General features: G+C 40.2%; 1 protein-coding gene across 1 annotated transcript in view; it reads right to left on the bottom strand.

Annotated features, from left to right (window-relative positions):
- Window positions 1-6,540: 6,540 nt before the first annotated feature.
- The window catches only part of ppp2r5b (protein phosphatase 2, regulatory subunit B', beta), a 77,580-nt gene continuing 66,295 nt past the window's right edge, over window positions 6,541-17,825 (bottom strand). The window contains exons 8-13 of the mRNA XM_033983599.2: window positions 16,542-16,595; window positions 13,778-13,828; window positions 11,923-12,042; window positions 8,979-9,106; window positions 7,279-7,380; window positions 6,541-6,769 (exon numbers count right to left, since the gene is read on the bottom strand). Coding sequence (XP_033839490.1) covers window positions 6,541-6,769; window positions 7,279-7,380; window positions 8,979-9,106; window positions 11,923-12,042; window positions 13,778-13,828; window positions 16,542-16,595 — 684 coding nt within the window. The remainder of the gene's footprint in view (window positions 6,770-7,278; window positions 7,381-8,978; window positions 9,107-11,922; window positions 12,043-13,777; window positions 13,829-16,541; window positions 16,596-17,825) is intronic.

Below are 17,825 nucleotides of genomic sequence, written 5' to 3'. Positions count from 1 at the left end.
TCTTGGTACAGTTCTTGTCCATCCCTGGTTTTGTCCTGGTCTGGACCTGGTATGGTTCTGGGGTGGTTCTGTTGTGGTTCTGGTGCTAAATTGGTCCTGGTTTGGTCCTGGTCTGGTCCTGGTCTGGTCCTGGTCTGGTCCTGGGCTGGTCCTGGGCTGGTCCTGGGCTGGTCCTGGGCTGGTCTTGGTCTGGTCCATTTCACATTATCCTTATTAAGAATACAAGTTACAAGTACAAGAATTAAGAGTGCATTATAAATAAAATTTATTTTTTATTATTAAGTCTGGTCTGGTCTTGGTCTGGTTCAGTCCTGGTGCAGTTCAGTCCTAGTCTGGTCTGGTTCTAGTCTTGTCCTGGTCTGGCCCTGGTGTGGTTCTGGTGTGGTTTTGGTTCTGCTTCTGGTGCTAGTTTGGTCCTGGTCTGGTCCTGATCTGGTCCTTGTTTGGGCCTTGTTTGGTACTGGTCTTGGTCTGGTCTGATCCTGGTCTGGTTCTGATCTACTCTTGGTATGGATCTGGTGCTAGTTTGGTCCTGTTCTGGTCTTGGTACAGTTCTGGTCCAGCCCTGGTTCTGTCCTGGTCTAGACCTAGTATGGTTCTGGGGTGGTTCTGATATGGTTTTGGTGCTAAATTGGTCCTGGTCTGGTCCTGGTCTGGTCTTGGTCTGGTCTTGGTCTGGTCTTGGTCTGGTCTTGGTCTGGTCTTGGTCTGGTCTTGGTCTGGTCTTGGTCTGGTCTTCGTCTAGTGCAGTTCAGTCCTAGTCTGGTCTGGTTCTGGTCTTGGTCTGGTGCAGTTCAGTCTTAGTCTGGTCTGGTTCTGGTCTTGTCCTGGTCCAGTACTGGTGTAGTTTTGGTCTGGTCCTGATCTAGTCCTGATCTGGTCCTTGTTTGGTACTGGTCTTGGTCTGGTCCTGGTCTAATCCATGTCTGGTCATAGTTTAGTCCTGATACTGGTCCTGATCTGGTCCTGCCCACAGAAGATGAGGTCCAGAGAGAAGCCAGGAATTGTGTGGTAGAACATTTGAGAAGAGCAAGGAGCAGAAGAAGACTTCTATTAGAGATAAAAGGGTTTTGGCCCAAGTCCCACAGTCCAGCCCTGTACACTCATATAGGATAATTGCCCAAGTAATTTTTGTCTCTCTCTACTCTCCAGACCTTGCTGCATGTGTAGATGTCATTGGCTCCGCCCTCGGCCAATCAGGAAGAGTTTTACAGCTAAAAGCCATTTAACTGCCCGGTCATCTTATTGACATAGGCAGTTTATTTTTGTTTTATCCCCAAAACCTTTATCTAAAAAAGCTCAAAAAGCTCTGCAATGGTTTGCAGTGGTCTAAAGTTATTCCTCACTTACCTTATGCATTCTGAGCATCATAATTATTCACAGTGATGTCTTTATAAGTGATTTTCAACTTTTAGAGGAGAGAGTGGAGTTTTGCTGACAACTGGCATATTCACACACTTCCTGGTTATCAGAAAATAAAAAGCTTTATAATTAGATGAAGAAGAGTTATTTTGGCCTTAAGAGCTGCTTATACAATATCTGTCTCGAGGCAAGACACATTTTGCTCAAATACATGTGAAAAAAATTGGGGAAAAGGACCTTAAAATAAGCTTAAGTGTTATGAGTAAGAATCGTCTTATTGGTTTTAGTTAGGCCTGCACAACTTTTCACATTTGTGAATTATGTTTTAATAGTAGGATCCTGTAATAGTGCACATTTCAAGGAGCATGTTTGGAGCACATTGTTTGTAGAGGTCTAGACTACAGGGTGAAAGGTAATGTAACTGGTGTATTGTATTGTATTGGATAGTATTTTACTGCATTGCATTGCATTGTATTGCACTGTAGCAAAATGCATCTTGCTCCAGTATGTATATATACTGGATAACCAGTATATATAACCACTGGATAACCAAATATGTATACTGTATAACCAGCTCTTGAGGTCAAAATAAGTCAGTTGCGAGATGTTTGAATTTTATTGTCCTATAATTAGGAAGTGCACGGTAGCATGAAGCATTTTATTGTTCAATAATCAGGAAGTGCATGCTAGCATGATAGTTGTTGTTAGCTTTAGCATGAAGTGTTTTATTATTTGATAATAAGGCAATGGACATTAGCATGCTAGTTTTTGCTAGCTTTAGCATGAAGCGTTTTATTGTTCAATAATATGGAAGTGCACGCTAGCATGCTGATAGCCAGGAAGTGCATGTTAGTACGCTGTTTGTTGTTAGCATTAGAATGAAGCGTTTTATTGTCTAATAATCAGGAAGTGCACAGTTAGCATAATGGTTGTTGTTAGGGTTAGGAGTGACATCAAAATTGTGGTCTCTGAGTCAAGATGTGAAAAGTGCTTATAAACTCATTGCTGTGAATAATTAGGATGCTCAGAATGCATGAAATAAGTGTGAGAATAACTCTGGACCACTGCAACCTGCGTAAAATGAACTAGTTTTGTTTTTCATGTTTTTAAGAAAGTAAAACACATGAAAAGACTGAAATTTTGCTGTTTGCAGAGGAAATTCTTAACAATTGCAGGTATTCAAATTGTGATTTTGATTCCATTATATTGTGCGTACCTAATTCCAGTAGACCAAAGATCTCCAGGTATCACTGTTGGAGAACTCACCAAGTTAGATGGATCTTCGGTTAGAACTTGGACTGCAGACTTGGTCTGGACTAGGTCTGAACTCGTTCTGGACTTGAACAGTACTTAGGCAGGTCTAAGGGAGTGTTAGGGTTCCACAGGTAGCTCTGAATGCATAAAAAAAACAAAAAAACAATCACTCTGCTAATGGTACATTCATCTGACACAGCCCCCTAAACAGCGCCTCCACAAGACAAAATAAATAGTGACATGTTCATACAAAAACAAGGAATCTACAACATAATTATAAAGCAAAAATTATTGTCAAATGATTGTACACAAAAAGTACCTTTTAAGACAACGTGAGTATCCAGGACGCAAATGAAACACCAAGGATCCTGAAAGGGGGAGATATTGCTAACCGAAGTGTCCCCGCACTCGTATGGTCAGACAGATGAGGGTTATTGTGTACTCTGAGGAAGTCCATGTATGGTCTGCTGAGCCTCAGACGCAGAGTTTAGGGAGCGTTTCTTTTACCCCATGGCCCTATCGGGATGAGCGGGGCAGCTAATGATGGAGCCCCAATGGCCAATGCAAGCTTTCTAATATTTCACGGATTCTCAAATTTGGAATATTTTGGAGGTAAAGGTGTTCCTGGGTAACTTTGGGCCTTATGTGTGCAGTCTGGGCCTATCTTCATTTCTGGGTTTGATACTGTACCTCTTGTGTTGCAGAAAATTTGGCCATATAATACTGCCTATGGTTTAGTAATAAAAAGTATTTTGTTGGAGGAGAACCATAGTGATGGGCGATACCAATATTTTGACATTTCAATACTGATGAGCAGAATATTCAGGTACAATTACTTGAGTATTTTTTGAAGACATTGTACTTGTCAGAGTACTTTTCTAACAGCAAAAAATTACTCCTACTCGAGTAATTTTTTATTGATGTAACAGTACTCTTACTTCAGTAAAAGCTTTGGTGACTTTCCACTGTGACAAAATCTACAAGTGACAAAAGCTTTATGTTGACAACATGAAATGATTTGAATATTTGTGTTTTTTGCATCACTCCTTCAGAAATGATTTTGTTTGCCTAATTTTTTTTAATATCCATTGAAAATACTAGATCTTAAGCATTAGTCAATGTTTTGTCTTTCAAATTACGTAAATTTCAAATTATAAATCAGGCGTTGCACCCTGGCATTTACTCTTTAAACTGAGTAATACGATTTTGTAACATTACTCTTATAGCACAATTTTTGCCTACTCTACTACCTCTACTGATGAGATGTATGGATTCTTAAGCACTATTTATAGTTGTCTTTCTCTGCACATTTTCACTGGCCAGGTTAAATGAGTGATTGTGGGAGCCAGAGATGGGTTCTTCTAAATAATATTTGAGCATGTTTGTGGGTAATTTTGCAGTCTTTTCAAATGCGGCTGTTTCTTAGGGCTGGGCAATATGATGATAAAAACAGAATTGTGAGCTCAACTTTGTGACGGTTACATTTTTTGTCAAATCCTCACATTGTGATTCATCATTTCTCTCTTGAATGCAGATCTATGCTAAAAACACACTCAGACACTTTTCACTTTTCCCTAGCACTTCTATTGGTCAGCTTCCAGAGTGCGTGACAGGTGGGTTTAATCAATTACAATGACATGTAAAGAAGCAGGTGACTTTAGTTACCTCTACAAGGCAATATAAAGATACTAAGTTTACATGAATCGTGATGAAACTGAAAACATGATCTGGCTCCAATAAAATCTTGATCTTAATTTTTTAGCATATAGCCCACCTCTCCAAATGAAGCCACATTTTTGTTCTGCCCAGAATTTCAATCATATGCAGTTCTGACAGACAGCCAGCAGATGGTGCTATTCAAAGTGGTTAATTGATTAATGAGGTCCCAAACTCCCCATCACTAAATGTTATTAGGACAACCCCCAAAAATGAACATTGATATCACTACTGGATCGATAATGCTAGTCCTAGTACAAGCTGGTATCAGATTGTGATTAAAATTTCTGGTATCTCCTATCACTAATCTGGAATAAACTAACATTGCCAATCACATAAGGTTGTTTCTCTATCATGTTTCAACATGTGAGTGATAAGGCAGTTTGTAGGTGGGGTTGGGGCAAAGCCGTGTACCGTTTAATATTTTTCATCAGTCTATTACCCATCCATTTGTAACTAAAGAAACACTCACTAATCCCTGTTCACTTGTGCGTCTTTAAGGTGAGTGGCCCTGGGCTCTGTCATGTTATGGCCTCAGAGTCCAGCAGCACGCCCTTTTAAAAGCTCTGCTACAGTTTTCTCCCATAGATACTACAGAAATATCCAGACATATGTGTGTGTGTATGTGTGTATGTATGTATGTATGTATGTGTGTGTATATATATATATATATATATATATATATATATATATATATATATATATATATATATAAACATCATAGTACTTAGAGTAGAGTAGTAGTAGAGTAACAAGTAAGAAGAACATTATTGTACTTTCTGTCTCGTCCAGTTGGTGGAGCCCACTGTGGGAGGAGCTAGCCCATACTCGCGTGTCCATCAGTCCCAGTGCGTGTCGATGTTCATAATTCATATTTGATATTTACAGCCTGTGCACCTGCCTCTGTGTGGGGCATTTGTGTCAAAGTGAGTCCTCTTTATATTTGTGCTATTCAGAGAGAGTGGGTAGAGGGTCAGTCCACACGCGCTGCAGCCTTTGTCAGATTTACATTTCATTAAAACAAGGTTTCTGTGGAAGAGTGCACTGAAGGGGTTAAAGAGAGGGTATTGTGGAGAATGGACGTTTTTTATCTTTCTAACATGTTATACCATTGTTTCCTCATCAAAACATGCCTGTAGAGATTTTAGATGCCATCCATGTATGTTTCAGTATTTCAGCAATCTCTCCCAGGCCCTAATCAAACCCTCCTTACAGTTAGTGTAAGATTTGTGCAATGCTCAGCCCACAAGCCAACGTCATGCATACTCCCACATGGCAATTCTCCATAAGTCAGGATACAAACTGTACACAGCAACTTGACAAAGTTGATGCGATGTGCAATAGTTTCTTTAGTGGGATGCAGCCTGATTGTGGCATGATAGCGCTCTCAAGGGGGTGTGAATTAATGCGGAGAGCAAAGGGAGGGGAGGCTCAAAAGTGAAAAGTGAATCTTATCAAAAAAGTTAATTTGTTGTTTCTGGCAAAGAAACAATAAAAAGGTAACATGATGATGTAAATATGTTACGTGTTAGGCGTTAATACCCCATAGTATAGTATAAGTATAATACCCTCTATTTAAGTGGTGTTCACATGTACATTGAGGCAACATCAGTCTAGTCTTGCAGAATATGCCCAATGCAGAGTGGCTTGCTCAGTTCTAAACACTAGAGCCCTCTGATTGGACAAACAGCTAGACTTAACACCAGGAGATGCCCCGTTTTTTGTACTTTTGGTAGTCTAGCTTTAATGCTACAAATCTATATTTGGAAGCTTTTTTAAACACTGCTGGTTTGGTGCGTGTGGTGGACTGGACCCTCTCAGGTAAACCGGTCTTATCAGGTCTTGATGGTTCTGATCTGGTTTGATCTGGACTGATTAGGTTTGGACTGGAGGTTAAGGTCCACTTTATTGTCCCTGTAGGGAAATTTGTTCTACATTTGACCCTTCCTTCAATACCGCTGGAGCACCTCAGGGGTAGTGAGTGCCTAATCAGGTTTGAAATGGTCTGATTTTGTTTGGACCGGTCTGAACAAGTTTGGACTGGTCTGAATACTGCTCTAGATCTTGACTGGAGGTCAGACTTGAAGTGATTCACTTTCACACAGGTGTCGGGAGAGAGTGCTCTGGTCTGTAGAGACCAGACAGCAGAGCACCCCTCCTCCTGCCCTCTACACTCTCCCCTTCCCCCTCTCTGTGACCCCTGCCCCTCTAGGTGGCGCTCTCCCCGGCCGCACTGGACCCCCCGCTGGGCTTGTGCTGCGGCTGATCGGAATGACCCTGCGTTGGGCTGCAGGCCTTGGGCGGTTCCCCTCTGTCAGATCTCTCCTGGAGGTTCCGTTGGTTCCGAGCGGCTTCAGTGAGCATTTGCAGCCGGCGCTCCTGGTACTCTTCCAGCCCCCGCCAGAGCTCGCCGCGCTCCCGCTCCCTCTTCAGCTCTCTGCACACAGAGGGCCTACAGTTAGCCTTACAGCACACCACACTGGCTAACATGTGGGACTAAGGGAATATCCTTTATCTCTGTCCATGATGTGTGTAACCTATATGGTCATTCTCACCAATCCAACTAGTGGCTAAACTGTGCGGAGAGGATTTTGTAAACCAACTGCTCATTGAAAAGTGCATGTTTGACCAATGTAATTATCAGTAAATTCAAGCCTTGAACACGATCTAAGCAGCATCACATAACCAGACAGAAAAGACTGGATTATTACAGGTTTTGAGCAAAGAAGGAGGCACTTCTGTTTGGATTTACACAAAGGAAAACTTAAGGCAAGGTAACTGCACCACCACAGATAAAAGATCCATGCTGAGAAAAATGTAGCTGTAAGTGAAAGGTTTTGTGAATGAAACCACAAACAGTTAGAAAGAGAGGTAGAGAGAGACAGAGAGAGAGGAAGAGCAAAAGACAGAGAGACAGTCACACAGACAGAGAGGCAGCATACTCACTTCTGCTTCTCCACCTTGTAGGATGCAGTGAGGTCATCAAATAGTTTGCTGTTCATCTCCATAAAGGTCTTGAGCACGTTGTAGATCAGAGACACGATGGTCCTGAAACAGCACAGGGTGTGTGGTTGTTAGTGTAGTGGTTTGGCTGTGTCTGGTAGTCTGGGTAGGATCTGGCGGTTGGTGGTCTTGTGGTTTGGTGGTTGCTTGTGTTGTGGTGTGGAGGTGGTCTGGTGGTTGTTAGAAAAAATAAGTGTTGTCCTAACGAGTCTTAAGAGTTGTAAAGAGAGGCAGCAGACTCTGGATGTCTGAGGCAGAAGAAGTTTATTTCCCATCAGTCTGGGTCCTGGTGAATTGAATACTCAACACTGCATGCTAGCATCAGTCATTCAAGTCACCAGGTCCTGGACTGATGCTGCCGCAGATATACAGAGTGTCCTGCCCCTCTTCACAACACTAGGACTCGTGAGGACAACACTTATTTTCCCTAACAGTTTGGCATCACGTACAATGAAATCTACATACAGCTGATCTGATAAGTGCAACTGTTTTTCATCTCCTTTTATTAAAGAGAGACCGTTTTACTTGCATGCTTGATGGATTCAAACATATGCAATGGTAGTGTATCAGTTTAGTCCTTACAAAGTACAAGAGTGAACTGGCATAAAACAGGTCTACAATTTACATTTTCTATTCAACTAGAATCGATATATTTGAATAATTAATTATAAGAATTATTTGTGCTTATGTATGTGTTGCGATTGGCTCATTCTGGAGTTGGGTTTTGGTGGAGGTGGTAGGGGCCATCAGGTCTGGACTACTGCGTATTCCGGAACAGAACTGAGCACAGAGCCAGGTACTTCTTACACTGTCAAGCCAAAGCACATAATTGTGAGTGAGGACAAGCAAAGGACAGTGAGTTTGTAGGTTGTGTGTAAAGCTTGTGATTCATATTTACTGATAGCCAGGTACTGCTTACATTGTAAAGCCAGAGGTCATGATATGATCAAGGAAAAATATTGTTAAGTATTTTAGTTCAATATGAACTAAACTGGATATAAGTTCAATTAGGCAATGTAAATTGACTACTAAGGTGGGGAGTTTTATTTCACAGTTTGTGGATTGTGACCACAGGCTGGTGTGAAAACCTAGGAAGATGTGATCTATTTTTGGAGGTCATAAAAGTGTGGTGTAATATGGGCATTATTCAGACTAGCTGTATATGGAGTAGTAGTGCAGTGTGGGGAAAGGATTCATGAGTTTAGGGAAGAGCCTAGGAAAGCTTCTCTTTAAACATCAACCCCAGGCTTGGTGGATCCATGTTGTTTTGTACTCTAAACACTGCAGAACTCCAAAACATTTTGGTGCATACAAAACTGATGATACATATTCATATGATATATATTCCTAATACTGTAAAAGTCCGTATCTGTGCATGGCTTTTATATGTTGCATTCAGTTACAGAGAAACCTTGGTGTGTGAGTCTTATCGGGGTCTGGTGGTTGTTGGTCTTGTGGTGTGCTGGTCTGGTCTGATGGTTGCTAGTCTTGTGCTGTGGTAATCTAGTGAGGGTCTGATCATTCGTGGTCTGTTGGTGTGGTGAGAGTTTAGTGACATGGTGGTCTTGTGGTCTTTGGTGTGGTTGGGGTCTGCTGGTGTAGTAGGGTATGATTTTGTGGGTATGGTGACACTGTGGTCTTACTGGTTCCAGTGTTCTTTGGAGACCCTGTAGAGCGTGGCGAACACCAGGGGAAGGATGACCTGACAATTCTCCTCAATCAGGCTCAAGATGTACTCGTTGTTCCAGAAGTACAGGGCCCTCTCTGCCACCTGACACACACATCCACATACACAGGACATATACACACAACCACACAGACGCACACAGGACACAGCACAGTTGACCACAGGCATGAGATTCAACTCAAATAGAATGTCCATATCTGACTGATTAGATGGACTTTTTAGTCAATATGATATCCAATGTATGTCTCACTGTGGCCATTACAGGAACTGGATATAGCTTGCGCTCTTTTTAAAAACAGTACTACAATCACAACTGAACCTGGGTTGCCAGTGGACAGGCCATGCCTCATGTGATACCTCAGAACCTTCAGAATTCACTCACTTCGCTACAGAAGCTGCACTGAGCACTGATTAATGATTGGCTGGAGGTGCTGGCGCTAAGGCAGTGATGATTACAATTATTATCAGTAAAAGCTATATTTGACTTGACCTTGATTTGACCTCGTATCTAGGGAAAAAGGTTGATTTTTGGAATTTTAAATCAACATGCAGTTACATATGATTCCTTTAACTGATATATGCAGATGCTAATATCAATATTTTTAAATCTTTAGCAAGTTCAACTCACAAATTAACTTTTGTTTAAAAAAATCTACAAAATGTGTTTATGGTAATGGTATATATAATTAGTGATTGTAACAACGTACTGGATTGATTATGACAATATCTGAAAAACATTGCCCATTTTCAGATATCAAAATTAGCCCTAGTATATTGTTCTCCCTTAGTCCTTCAGACAAACTCTAAGGTGATGCAGGGACTTTGTCTTGTAGCTTTTAACTTTCTGGCCCCAAGAGGCTCTGTGGACTATTGGAACAATATTAACTGGAACAAACTTCTACTGGTGTGTTGTGCTTCACCATGTTTTTAAACTCCATACACCTTCATTAGAATCATTTAGATCATTTCATGCCTGGGTTTGCCCATCTTTACCAAACAAAAAGTAAAAGGTAGCTGTTAACTTGAAAACTACCGCTTCATGACATCACAAGGTGGAACAGAGCATTTTGAGCTTTGGACGTGTAGACAGACTAATAATAAATAATTACTCATGTGAATGAAACAAAACACAACAACAGAGGAAACAACATTCTAACATGACTTAAATCGAGAGTCAATTTTGTATAATATAGGACCTTTAATACCTTTATAACACGATACATTATATCTTTTGGGCACCGATCCAGCTTTTTCAGTTTTTCAGTTACAAAAAGGATTTAGTATTTAGGGTAAAAGTATGTGAACTGTTTCAGAATATGTAACCATTATGTATTCTTCAATTGACTATGAAACACTACATGTTATAGGTCAACACTGGTATTATATTATCTTGATGCCATTATTGATAGACCAAATCCTGACCGGATATTGGTCCACTCCCAACTTCCCACAATCAAGTCCCACTGGAGAAAATGGAAACTGACAAATGGATGTGTGGTTTTTTTGGTCATTTAAACCTTTTCCTGGCTTCTCCTGACTTCCTGGTGCTGTCTTTAGAATAATAGGTGTAATTACATGTATTTACACTGGTGTACTTAAAGATAGGAAAAGGCTGAGTGGCTGTGTATCTCCAGCCTGACCCATGGCTCATCATGCCTGACCTTATCACAGGGTCTGAGGTGCCTGAGGAGCAGAGAGAGTTGAGTCAGGGTGCTAACTGTCTCAGAGGGACTGAGTCTGGGTGCTAATGGCTTCTGAAAACGCTTCCCAGTACACTGTGAGATCTGACAGGAACAGTGTAGAGTCAGGGTAGAGTCAGGATGGGGTCAGGATAGGGTCATGGTAGGGTCATAGTAGGATTTTGACAGGGTAAGGAAGGGGTCAGGGTAGGGTCACGGTAGAGTAAGGATGGAGTCAGGATAGAGTCAGTGTTGACTCAAGTTAATTAACAGTTAAATGTTGTATTTTTAATGAACGTCTGTTTCATATTTGCCTTAAAATAAACATGTTTAAAGAATAAAATTTATTGATGACATATTATATGCAGTTTGTCCGTATATGTATTGCTATAGTGACCAATGTTTGAGCGATCAAATTTTTATTCAAATATGGTTGGACACACTTTGAGGAATCACAGGGTAAGGATGGAGTCATGTTGGGATGAGGATAGGGTCATGGTGGGGCAAGGATGGAGTCAGAGGAAAAATAAGGTTCAGAGTATTGTGAGGATAGGGTCAGGGTAGGATGTTGGACTCTAATGGGTTAGTTGCAGGGTATGCTGGCCTCTACTTTCCATCCACTCTGTTTGATAAAGCAGTGTTTGTGTCCAAATAAGCGTACCCTGTACCTCTGCATGTTTATGTAAGTGATAATTTTTACTAAGTTCGCTGTGTTCATTGTGTCAATGGTTGTTTAGTGAATAAAATTGATGTAGTGGATGTTGTACTTTTCAACATACTCAAACTGGTTTATACTGCATCATTCAGTGACCCATAACTCACATTCAGTGTTGGTGAGAATGAGGTACTTCTTTAGTCATAGCTCCCTGGGGCAGCACCACCACGTGTCTCACTTGAATGCACAATCCTGGTGTGACAGCTCAGATGTCAGTCAGTAAAGAAAATGCTGTGTAAGGCAGGAGATGTGATACTGGAATACACTATACAGATATGTCAATGTGTCCTTGGGCAAGGCACTTATCCTCTTTGCCTAGGTATGAATGTGGCCTGTGAGTGTTGGTGGTAGTCAGAGGGGCTGATGGAACAGATTGGCAGCCATCCTGCACTCAGTCTACCCTTGAACAGCTGTAACTGCAGAAGTTGCGGATGGAGAGTGAATGAGCATCATACATTTTTTCCCTTTGGAAATGAACAGTGTAGTCCATGAGAGCATTTGCAGACCTGGAAATGTGGGCTGGAGATGCAGACAGCGATCTGTCTGAAGAGTGGCTCCTGAACCCTTATAAACTGAGAAGGTTCAATCACGTCCAGGATCTCCTCAATCTCCCCCAGGAACATCACCTGCACAGGGACAGCAGAACATTCAGTCTGTCCGGTCATCAGGAGCATGCTTAGATGTGGCCAGGGAACTACAGAGAGGGGCTTGTGGCTTCATATTTACATTTACAGTTGAAATCAGAAATTTACATGCACTTTCTCACTGTCTGATATGAAATCAGACTAAACTTTTCCTGTTTTATGTTGTGACAAAGTAGGCCTTTGTCCTATTAATCTCACCTTAATTTTGTTTATATTCACACATTTGTTCATTTCCAATAATTTTTCAATATTCACCTAAACTATCCCAGGTTTGTTTTGTTTAGTCTTTTGGATAGTCTACCTTTAATTTAAACACCATAGTTACACCTGTTACTTTAAATATATTTTGTTTGGTTAAATTTATTCAGTTCAGTTTAACAACATCCATCCATGCTTACCTGAATCTCCATACAGTCTAGACAAAGAGGGGCATGCACTATGTCAGCCATTTTAAAGCCTCGGGGGAGGTCGTGGGCCGGCCCATGTGGAGGGGAGAACTGGTTTAAGTTCTTTTTTTTTGTTTCAATGTCCTTGAGTATTTTCTTTCAATGTTTAAGTGCTTGTAGTTTTATTTTTAAACACTTTTGGGTTAAAGGAACTGAGGCTCTCAAAGGTATGTAATTGACTGTGAGGTCCTGCTAAAGTTATACCTACAGCTCCTGTAAAGTAAATGGTATTTACCTAGGAGAGGTGCTTCTGGTTTGGGAGGGTATTTAAGCAGGGCAAGTCAGTCTTTTGGGGAGAACATCAGTGTAGCATGGTACATGTGAGTACACATGTACCCACATGTACCCACATGTACCCACATGTACCCACATGTACCCACATGTACCCACATGTACCCACATGTACCCACATGTACCCACATGTACCCACATGTACCCACATGAACCCACATGTACCAGGCTACAGTTTGTTAATTTCTGTTACTTTTGCTGAAGTTGAGCACAGTTAAATTTTGTAGATATGTGTTATTTTTTTTCCACAGCATACCACAGTGATCCGCAATAAATTTCTCTGGGCACCGAACTCATCTTTTTGTTTGATCAGATGAATGTGGCATATTCAGGCATCTGGAAATTGCACCCAAAGATGAACCAGACTTGTGCAGTTCTCTTCCTGATATCTTGGCTGATTTCTTTTGACTGTCCAATGATGTTACACAAAGAAGCAGCGTGTTTCATGTGTGCCTTCAAATACATCCATAGGTGTGTCTCTAATTAACTCAAATGTTGTCATTGAATCTATCACAAACTTCCAAAGACATGACATCATCATCTGGGGTTTCCCAAATTGTTTAAATGCAAAGTAATCTTACAGTATGTGAACTTCTGAAAATCTAAAATGTTTTAAAAACAGAATCCTTCTCTCATTATTCTTTCATTTAGCAAACATAAATAATTTTGGCAATATTAATTGACCTAACACAGAAGAAGTTTAGTTTGATTTCATGTCAGAGAGTGAGTAAAAAGTGTATGTGCCTTTTTATAGTATGTAAACGTCTGGTTTGGAGGGATGGAGATTTTAATCATGTAAGCTAAAGGAGCTATTATTCACACACATGTTCCTTGACACTACATGTCTAACAGCTAAACAAAATGTAGAAATGTAAAACCTACTATCTCTTATTTTGACCTATGGGGGCACTGTAGAGCAGAGTATCACATGTTCTACCAGAGAGCGGAGCTATAGAGCTGTGGTGGGGGATGGGGCATACCTCTTTCTGCGTGCATGTCTTGGGCCAGTACTTGAGCAGACCTCTGATGATCTGCAACAAGAAAAGCACAAATTCAAGAATGGGCTGAGAAATATGATGATGCAAAACTGTATTGGTCAGCCTCTGTCCCGCTCTGAGTGAGTCACAGGTGGATTTGACCTATCACGGCAAAGTGTGGACCAAAATAAATTTTGTAATTCATTTGGTCAGGATTTTTTTTTTTTTTTTTTGTTTTTTGCCTTGGCCATATGCAAACATCTAAGAAACAAATCTGATGCTCCATACATATGAGAAGGTTTAATCAAATGTGTATAAATTGAATATTAAACATGTTATATATAAAATATTTAGTCAAGTTAACAGAAAAAATATTGCAATATTGCAGTTACAAAAATGTTATAATTTAAAATGTATTAACATTTGTTTGTTGACAAAATGGATCACTGCTTTGAATGCTTAAACTAAGCATTTTTTGTTAAAGGTGTCCATTTTAGACATTTACCAAGCATCCTAATTATTCTTATAATTTAAAAGCACTCGTCACATCTTTCAGCACTTTTCACATCTTTCAAGGACCAGTGCAGACTTTTAGCATCATGGTGAAGCTAACAACAACTAGCATGATAACATGCACTTCCTGATTATCTGACCAAAATCTGCTTAATAATTAGATACAGACAGTACATAGCAAAATTATTTTGACCTCAAGAACTGCTTATACAATATATCTGTACTGGAGCAAGACCATTTTAGTTCAAATACATGAGAAAAATCAGATACAGGGCCTTTAATAGTATAAGAATAGCGCTATTAATAGTCTGGGCTCTTAAAAATCCTGATATTTCCTTGGCATATCGCCCTCCACAGCAGCAGAGTAGACTCCATTTTTAATGTGCATATTATGTTGAAGTATGCCGTATTTTCTATAGAGCTCGATGTTTGACCCTGTAGTTGTATCTGCTGCTAGGAGCCCAAACAATAATACAGGACAGACACATGATCCTGGGTGCTTTTATGCGATATGATTTATGGACTGAGCTGCAGTGAGTCACAGCTGCCCCCGGGTCCCTGCATTGTTCGCTTTGACCTTTGGTTCATTCACACTGCATAAGCCAAGTCACTGTACACTCCCACTGCTCCATAGACCAGATTGAAGGATGGATGGGTGTGTCATCATCTTTGCTTTAGTGCATGGGATGTGTTATAGTTACGGAGGCATTCAGTGAGCACTTAATATTCCCTTTGTTGTGGAAAAAATTACAGTTCTAGTTGAAAAGTAATCCATTTGCGAAGCTTGGTGAGGTTTGAAATACAGGAAAAAAGGTTTATTGTTTGTTACAGCAGATACAGAGAGGACAGGGCCCAGGCCTGCCCTGGCCACAGACTGGTAGCCTCCCAGCCTCTCCTCCAGTTCCCCTCTCACTCTAAGTCCAAGTCTCAACAACCCAACCCCAAGCATCTGAGCTCTGACTATTTTATACCAGAATGACAATGCTACATACATTTTAAAGCAGAGTGACTTTTGTTTCACATCCATGAGATAATGAACTTAGACATGTATTATAACAACGAGTTTCCTGTGGGATGGAGACAGAACCTTCACACATGTTAATGTCTAGTCTGGGTCTAACAGGCTGATGTGATCTCACTCATGTGATTAAATGCATTTAAAGACACAACATGAATATACTTAAATTTCCATCACAACTTTAAATAACCATTCAAATGTCAAAATGTTATAAACTCTCTGCTTATCTCCACAGAGTTCAAGGACACATATGCATTCTAGTGGCTTTCATTTTCTTTTAAAGGGCCCATATAATGCTATTTTCTGATCTGTTATAATGTTTCCTCATCAAAAACCCATTCACAAGTTGTGTTTTGTTTCATTCACACATGGTTAACACAAAAGCCCTGTATATTTAGTACTTCATAGTTCTTCTCTCAAACAGGAAACACTATTCCACCTTATGAATTCATGTGACAATACAGGAAGTCTTCCAATGTGTTTTTATACTCCATACACCTTCAGTAGAATCATTTGGATAATTTCATCCTTGGAATTGTCAATCACTACTGAACAAAAGGTATAAGGTAGCTACTAACTTGAAAACTATCACTACATGACATCCCAAGGTGGAACAGAGCATTTTGAGCTTTGGAAAGGATTAGTCAAACATGTGTGAATGAAAAAAACACAACTCCAGGTATGTTTTTGATGAGGTAATAGCATTATAACATGCCTCACAAAGGTCAATTTTGAGTAGTATAGGACCTTCAAATGCTACGTAGGAGATGTCACAGGCAACAGGCAAAATACAAACAAAGCATTTTTGAGTGTTCAGAAAAGACAACTTAGGATGAATTGATTATCTCCAGGTATGTTTTTCAGAAGGTGAAAACAGTATAATGTGGTCAAAAGCAGATATGTACAATTGTATGTACAATTTTTACATCAAGTGCCTTAAATAAGACGTGAGAACCAATAAGACATGATGAACCACGTGTATACATTTTTCCTTAAATTTGTATAAAGTAATTATTGGAATTTTGAAAGAGATATCTGTAAGTTCTATCCTATTCACCTGCAAAGTGGAGGAAATGTGTTCTCTGGTTTGGTCCATTGACTGTATGCTGGACTTAATACAACTTTGATGACTTAGTGTGTAAATCCTTTCAGACGTCTGTGAAACTATGAAAAACTTCATGTGTGAATGAATGAGTGTGTGCATGAGCTACATTATGATCAGTAATGTTCACTCACGTATTCAGTGACTGTGGCGTCCTTTTCCATGAACTGCACCACACAGTAGGCAAGCTAAGGACAGAGACAAGGGGAGGGATAGGGGACAGGAGTAAAGACAGGGGCAGAGGCAGAGACAAGGACAAGGTTAAAAGTGATCTCACACATCATAACTGCAAACTGTAGTCCTTTCATCAAGTCTACAGGGACCCACTAAGTCAGAGTTAAGTCTGAGTGAAGGGCAGAGTGGTAAGAGCTTCAGCCTCACAACATGTTGGGCCTTGAAGTGTGGAGTTTTCTTGGTCTGCCTCATTTACCACTTAAGCAACTAAACGACCAGTTCAAGTTTAGTGTCAGCCCATCTATGAGTTCTCAGTCTAAACCTGTCCAGAGACCTGTTCATGATGATGATTGTTGCCATACCGGCTTGTCAAAGCCTGATTTCGTCTGATCTCAGAAGCTAAGCCTTGCTTAGCTTGTGAGATCAGATGAAATCTGATCTCAGAAGCTTCTGGGCACCACACACACACTGGGGTCTCTATGCTATCTGGGCACAATATATTGATATTTATTACATTCACTCATTTCCTGGAGGCTGGTTAGTACTTGGATGGGAAACTGAAGGAAAGGCACGTCAACCACATTGCCTAGTATGAATGTGGTGTGTGCATGAGTTGTTGTTGGTGATGGTCGCAGATGGCACAGATTGGCAGCATCACTTCTGTCAGTTAAGCCCATCACGATAACAAATTTTGAAGTCATATTGCTGTAAATATATACAAAAACGATAAGATTGAAAATAATTTATACCACTGACACAGTAACCCAAGAGCAGATTTAAATCATATCATGTATGATATTGTAAAAAAAAAAAGAAAAAAAAAGAGCTGGAATAAATAAACTGAAGAAAGAAACACTTCAGTGCTTAGTTTGCACCTCTAATAAGTCAAACAAGTTATTAATTCAATCTTTCATTAAATGTTATCATATAGCAAAAAAAATACCCAAAACTATCCCAGTAGTGCAAAGAAAATACACACACAATAAGATTTTATATATCGAAAGATAAATCGATATAGTAATTATCATGACAGGCCTACCGTCAGTCTGTCCCAGGACAGCTGTGGCTACCAAGTGTGAAATGAATGAAGAATGCACTGTGAAGTACTTGTGCCTTGAAAGGCACAATATAAATCCAATAAGAAATGAAATCTTAATACACAGGTTACTTCACAAATGCAGTAGTGGTACTTGTAGTAGTGGTATTGTAGTAGTTAGTAGTGTACTGAGTGAATCCCTGAGGCT

The sequence above is a fragment of the Periophthalmus magnuspinnatus genome, chromosome 18, assembly GCF_009829125.3.
Source record: "Periophthalmus magnuspinnatus isolate fPerMag1 chromosome 18, fPerMag1.2.pri, whole genome shotgun sequence".
In the NCBI taxonomy this organism is placed as follows: Eukaryota; Metazoa; Chordata; class Actinopteri; order Gobiiformes; family Gobiidae; genus Periophthalmus; species Periophthalmus magnuspinnatus.
The sequence above is the reverse complement of the archived record's forward strand: the minus strand, read 5'-3'. Positions and strand labels throughout refer to the sequence as shown.